The 7,290-nt window shown below is 33.3% G+C and overlaps 2 protein-coding genes across 2 annotated transcripts; both read right to left on the reverse strand.

Moving 5' to 3' along the window:
• Positions 1-278: 278 nt before the first annotated feature.
• Positions 279-4,062, reverse strand: LOC146938352 (uncharacterized). Its single transcript, XM_085752295.1, has 3 exons — positions 1,004-4,062; positions 782-919; positions 279-635 (listed from the first exon to the last, which is right to left on the reverse strand). The coding sequence occupies exons 1-3, from the start codon at positions 1,352-1,354 to the stop codon at positions 450-452; spliced, it is 675 nt and encodes a 224-aa protein (XP_085608421.1). The 5' UTR covers positions 1,355-4,062; the 3' UTR covers positions 279-449.
• A 2,022-nt stretch (positions 4,063-6,084) lies between these two features.
• Positions 6,085-7,290, reverse strand: LOC146938353 (uncharacterized). Its single transcript, XM_085752294.1, has 3 exons — positions 6,900-7,290; positions 6,648-6,785; positions 6,085-6,557 (listed from the first exon to the last, which is right to left on the reverse strand). The coding sequence occupies exons 1-3, from the start codon at positions 7,242-7,244 to the stop codon at positions 6,351-6,353; spliced, it is 690 nt and encodes a 229-aa protein (XP_085608420.1). The 5' UTR covers positions 7,245-7,290; the 3' UTR covers positions 6,085-6,350.

Consider the following 7,290-nt stretch of genomic DNA (forward strand, 5'->3'; position numbering starts at 1 on the left):
AGTGTGAATTGGAATATGATGCTGAAAGATAAATAAAAAAAGTAACAAATAGTTTAAGCAATTTTAAAAATTAGGTTTTAAAATATAAGATATAACAAAAACAAAACAAAAATATATAATATATTTAGTTTGTTGAGATATTTATGCTACATAAAAAGTTATGAATAAAATATTTAGAAAATTAAAAAAATGATATTTTTCTTAATTTTTTTTTTTAAGAAAGAAATGAAACTCTAAAGGATTCAAGACATAGATATGTTCATATGAAACAGTGAGAATATCATCCAATTATACAGAAACATTAGTGACATAAATAACATGGTACATAAAGTCATAAACACCCATCATATTTATTTAATTAATTAACTACACGTAAGTCTTGCCAAGGCAAACCAAAACAAGCATAACCATAACCATGGCGGTGTGTATTAGATTTTTTTAATGAAACACTATTTGACAACAGGATCTTTATCTTTACGCTGCAATACATGAGTCTGGAAAGTTGTTAGAGCAGGTCTTCCTCCCTTTGCTTCTGCTTTTGCTTTAAAAGTAATGTAATATGGCCTAGGAGCATATAAAGAAGTAGCACCAGGATGGGTACACTTGACAACTTTATCAAACACAAAAGTTGGACCCTAATTAATAATAAATAAGTAAAAAGAAGAATTAGTTTAGTTAATGAATAAACAAACATATACAATATTATTAAGTATTGAACCAACCTGCTTAATATTTGTTTGAATAAACAAACATATACAATATTATTAAGTATTGAACCAACCTGCTTAATATTTGTTTGATTGTAAATCTTCAAAGCAGCATTGCAGAGGGGTTTGAGAGTACGGAGCACATCATCGCTTAAGTCGAGGGGTACAATACCGCCAGCACAACGTGGTGGACAGTGGATAGCATCGTAGACCTGCTTTGTATTGTCCAGAATCAATCAAAATTAAGTGAAACAAACAACATGAAATTGAAATTGAAATTGAAATTGAAAGCCTACACTTAGTTTGCTAGAGCGATTTTTATAGTCAAGAATTTTAGTCTTATGATCCCTCCAAGCCTTATTCGTATACAAAGAACCATCACGACGCTTATACCAAAATGGAAAACTGTCATTGTCATGCATAGACAAGTTATCCCCGTCTTCCTCACTATACTCAAAATCTTCTGGATCCGGTTTCGGTTCCGATTTCAGCTGTTTCTCCTCCTCCTCCTCCTCCTCCTCCACAGATGAATCTTGTTTCATGAATTCCTGCTCATCCTCCTCATCCTCATATGAATCTTCATCGTGTTTCTGTTCCGATCCCGATTTCAGCCGTTTCGATTTCGGTTCCTGTTCCGATTTCGACATTTTGAAACACGGAAGGAATGGATGAATCACAATTAACAATTCACATATACCATCTTGCTTTGTTTATGACCCGCCCAAGCCCAGTAACAAACCTTTCCCCTCCACATGGATTGATCAGTAAAATCCGCTGCAAAACATTCAGACAATTGCTTTTCTGACATCAATAATTTCCTAAAAATACAAGTAAATGATCAAATTACCCCCAACAGTAGTTAACTACCGCTGGCTCCAGCAGCAGTTAACTGCAGCTGGTTTTGTTGCACTTCAGTGCAGTTGTGATTTTATGCGTTTCGATCGAAATATCAAAATAAATCGAAACTTATTTGGAATTTTACGAAATTTTACAGACCCTCTATAAGTATTTTTATAGAGTTTTCTGCAAAAAAAAAAAGCTCAAAATTCAATTTCTAGGTAGACGTTTTGATGTTTTGGTTTCTTGAGTTTTTGGCGCATTAAAAATTCATATTTAATCCATCCGTTGTCGAAAAATTCTATTTTTTTTTTTTTAAAATGTTTTTTTATGTCCTTAACATGTGTGCAAAAAATGATGAAAAAACTCAACCTCTACATAACTTTTCTAGACGCTCAGTTGGAAAAATATTGTGATGTTACGCGTTTCAGTAAAAAATTCAAAATAAATTGAGGCTTAGTCGAAATACTATGTAAATTTGCAAATCCTCTATATGTATTTTTATAGAGGTGTCTGCAAAAAAACAGCTCAAAATTCAATTTTTAGGTTGATGTTTTGGTGTCTTAAGTTTTAGGCACATTAAAAATTCATATTTAATTCGTCCCTTGTCAAAAAATTCAAATTTTTTGTGGGAGATGTTATTTGTTTGTTCTAAACATGAGTGCAAAAAATCGTGCAAAAATTCAACCTCTAGGATACTTTTTCGGACTCGCAGTTGGAAAAAAAATGTGATTTTGCATGGTTCGGTCGAAAAATCAAAATAAATCGAGACTTAGTCGGAATGCAACAAAACTTTATAGACACCTCTATAAAAATACATATAGATGCACTTATACATGTTCTCTTGCAAAAAGCATCCACAGATACTCAATGATTTTTATGTTAACTCTAGTCCCAAAACTGGACTTGGGTTTAATTGATATGCCTCAATTGAACTCCATATCATGGTTGGGTCCTACAACTGCCAAGAATTGGAACACATTGATTCAGACAATGAAGAAATTGTGCAGCTGCCTAATACTGAAGTGTATTTTTCAAAGCTCACACATGTAGAAGTCATAAGATGTTAGAAGTTGAAAAAACTTTTCCCTTTTGATATGGTTAAAATGCTTCACAATTAAGCACTATTCACATTTTCGCCGCTACTCAATTTGAAGAGGTTTTTAGAAATGGTGGTGATGGAGGCATAACTGTAAATGAAATGGAAGTTGTTCTTATTCTTCCAAATTTGACAGAGATAACGCTCAACTTTTTGCCGAGTTTTGTTCATATCTGCCAGGGTTGTAAGTTACAGGCTGTGAAACTTCAACAAATCAACATATATGAATGCCCCAAAATTGACATAAAAGAGTTTTTATTTGCACATTCAGTAAAGAATCCAAATACATTAATTTAATTTTTTTTGGAATGACAAATGTTAATATGTTCGTCTATCAGGTGTGAAGATAGTTCCTGAGCTAACTAAAATTTTGAATATGTTGTTGATAAAGGTAAGGAGAAGATCCATCAATGCACAATGATGGAACTCTTGGTACAAAGTTTTTCGGGAAAATTGGAAATGATGTGTAAAAACCAGACAGTATCAATGAGGTAATCAAGTTGTTTAAGGTAATCTAATATTATCTAATAACTTGCTCATATGTTATAATCAAAACTGTGCAATAAGGTAGAAACTAGTAATATAATCAGTAGAAACTAGAAACAGTTAAGTGAGTATGTCAGATAACAGAAGAAGCAATAAGGTAAATTTTATTTGAGAAACTGAAGCTACTTCAAACGAAGGAAAGACCATTGTAAATTTCAAATAACAAACTTAAATAGAAAAGTACTAAACAAAGCAATAAGGTGAGAATCTCATCCACTGCACATATATCATGAATTTGATTTCATATAACTATTTGGCAGGTCTGCTATTCCCATATTGAAACTGGTTCTACAATGGAAGAAATTGGAGTTTTACTTCCTATCATTCAATGTTATTATTGCGATGTTTCACCTTTTTATCACACTCGACCAAACATTTGGAGTTAGAATGTCTATTGGTTAAAATGTCGAACTTTAGACAATTCTCTGTTTAATCACATATTCCCTCAGTAGCATGCATCCTCATTGAGTTAAATTACAACAAAGTCAATGGAAAGACATTTTCTAGTCAGGTTCATTTTCTCTTGCAAACTAAAATTTTCAAATTAAAATACCTAAAAAAAAAAGTCAAGGGAAAAGAACACAATATAATAACATTGAATGATACCTAATGCAATATCATTTTCTCTGCCAAACATTTTTTTTTTTGCACAAGCATTTTCTCTGCCAAACATGTTTGCCTGTTAATGCAATATTGAATAGAGAAGATACCTAATAGCCATATAAAAATAATTCCATGATGAAATCATTATATTACTTTTCTATTTAAGTTTGTTAGAATCTCAAATAAAGTGTTATCTACCATATTCCTTCTCTGGAATATATATTCTGTAAATTGTTATTTGACATTCTCACTAACTGTTTCTACAGATTATATATATTATTATTTAGACTTATACAAAGTTTCATATTAACATATGAACAAGTTTAGATAATAATAGTAGATTACCTGAACTTTATTTCACAAAGTTGGCAGTAAAGAGATCAAATCTTCAACTAATAGAACAGTGACGACCAAAATCCTCATTGATATTATCTGGTTCCTCCTAATCGATTCCGATTTTCCCAACCAACTTTTAATAGTAAAACGATGGATTTTAAGTATTGATGGGTCTTCTCCTAGTCTCACCTAATTTATCAACATGTTCAATATTTTAGTCAGCTCGTGAAATATCTTCGCGCCAGATACACTAACACATACTAACATATTAACACTTGTCATTCCAAAATAAAAATAATAATAATGTATTTGGATTCTTTACTGAATGTTCAAATAAAAACCCTTTGATGTTACCTGAACTGCTTTCAAACTTGGAGCAATTTTCGGGCATGCATACGTGTTGATTCGTTGAAGTTACACAGCTTGTAACTTACAACCCTGGCAGATAACAACAAAACTCGGCAAAAAAATTGAGTGTTATCCTTGTCAAGTTTGGAAGAAGAAGAACAACAACTTCCTTTTCATCTGTAGTTCTGTCTCCTCCAGCATCATGTCTAAAAACCTCTTCAATGTGAAGAGTACTTAATTGTGGAAGCATTTTAACCATAGTAACCGGGAAAAGGCTTTTCAACTCGTTGCATTTTCAACTTCTATGTGTTTTAGCTTTGGAAAATACGCTTCACCATTAGGCAGCAGCACAAGCTCTTCGTTTGCTGCAACGATTTGTTCCAATTTTTGGCAGTTGTAAATAGAAAGGGATATCAAATCTGGTAGATTTCTAGATTCTTCATGATCTCTCACTTTTAAATACTGGAGACATTGGAGACTCCAAATCTGTCTTGGAGTTGTAAGATCCAGCCATGATATGGAGTTCAATTGAGGCAAATCAATTAAATCCAAATCTAGTTTTAGGGGAAAGTTCTGAAAACAAATATCCAAAGGTAACTAAGACAAAACTATGAAGCATGGGAGGCATGGAAAATGTGGTTAGTAATATTCATTTTTGGACAGATACATGGAATTAAATAAGATACATGGAATTCGTGACTATGCTTTAATCTGTTACCATGTTGGAACATTAAACATGTAAGGAACTAGATTAAAATAGTCCTACAGTGTCAAGGACCATATGGGCATTTACTCTTGAAATAAAGCTGGGGAGAAACTTGAAAGGTGAGTTACGACAAATCAACAATTAGATGCTGCAATATTCATATATGAAAAGTGAAGGAAAATATCTAATTCAGATATGGAAGATACGAGAGAGCTCAACTCTAATATCAAACTACAAAAGGCAATATCATATTTACTAAATTTTAAAATCAGATGATACAACAATACCACCGATTTACTAACAGAGTTATGCTGATAGAAATCAGAAAAGTGAGGTAACAATTGTGTATTATGTACTGTTACAATGGTGGAAATGCAGGAAAAACAGAATGTAAACCAGAGAGAAATTTCTCCTGACTGACTCTAACGACTTAACAGAATGAGTCACACATTACCCTCGCACCTAATGCCACTACTCTCCCTCATTTCCCAGCTTAACAGTGCCCCTTGAAACGTTTACTAAGATAAACATTCAAAAAATGGGGTCTATTTCCTCATGGTCCCTAACAAAAACACAATTTCCCTAATTTACCACCAGCAAGAGTATTTTCAACTAGTGCCATGGACGATTGCAGTGGCGGATTTTATTTTTTTTTACAACCGTGTGGCCAATTTGTGAAGGATAGTGGCACCAGGGCAGATTTTTTGTTAACCTCCATATGTGATTGATAACACCAAAATCATAGATATGAAAAGAGGAGAGAGAGCCCAAATATCAAACCACAAAGGCAAGAAGATCACATTAACTTAATTTCAGATCAGGTTAAGATCTAATACACAGTTTCAGCTTTCCACAATCATGAATTATGAGACATGAATTTAGCAATGGAAGTAATAAATGACTGTGACATAACAACTTCTAGTCATTCATTCAATGGGAGAAAATACAGGCATTAAGAAAGAAATGAAACTCTAAAGGATTCAAGACATAGATATGTTCATATGAAACAGCGAGAGATATCATCCAATTATACAGAAACATTAGTGACATAAATAACATGGTACATAAAGTCATAAACACCCATCATATTTATTTAATTAATTAACTACACCTAGAAGTCTTTCCTAGGCAACCAAATCAAGCATAACCATAACCATGGCGGAGTGTATTAGATTTTCTTAATGAAACACTCTTTGACAACAGGATCTTTATCTTTACGCTGCAATACATGAGTCTGGAAAGTTGTTAGAGCAGGTCTTCCTCCCTTTACTTCTGCTTTTGCTTTAAAAGTAATGTAATATGGCCTAGGAGCATATAAAGAAGTAGCACCAGGATGGGTACACTTGACAACTTTATCAAACACAAAAGTTGGACCCTAATTAATAATAATAAACAAGTAAAAAGAATTAGTTTAGTTGATGAATAAACAAACATATACAATATAATTATTAAGTATTGAACCAACCTGCTTAATATTTGTTTGATTGTAAATCTTCAAAGCAGCATTGCAGAGGGGTTTGAGAGTACGGAGCACATCATCGCTTAAGTCGAGGGGTACAATACCGCCAGCACAACGTGGTGGACAGTGGATAGCATCGTAGACCTGCTTTGTATTGTATTGTCCAGAACCAATCAAAATTAAAAGATTTGTTTATAAGTGAAACAAACAACATGAAATATGAAATTGAAATTGAAATTGATAGATGCCTACACTTACACTTAGTTTGCTAGAGCGATTTTTATAGTCAAGAATTTTAGCCTTACGATCCTTCCAAGCCTTATTCGTATACAAAGAACCATCACGACGCTTATACCAAAATGGAAAACTGTCATTGTCATGCACAGACAAGTTATCCTCGTCTTCCTCACTATACTCAGAATCTTCTGGATCCGGTTTCGGTTCCCATTTTAGCCGTTTCTCCTCCTCCTCCTCCACCACAGATGAATCTTGTTTCATGAATTCCTGCTTATCCTCCTCATCCTCATATGAATCTTCATCGTGTTTCTGTTCCGATCCTGATTTCAGCCGTTTCGATTTCGGTTCCTGTTCCGATTTCGACATTTTGAAACACGGAAGGAATCGATATTTTTTTTAAAATAAAATACAT

Source organism: Medicago sativa, chromosome 3 (assembly GCF_051527215.1).
Source record: "Medicago sativa cultivar Bolivia chromosome 3, Bolivia_mono, whole genome shotgun sequence".
NCBI lineage: Eukaryota > Viridiplantae > Streptophyta > Magnoliopsida > Fabales > Fabaceae > Medicago > Medicago sativa.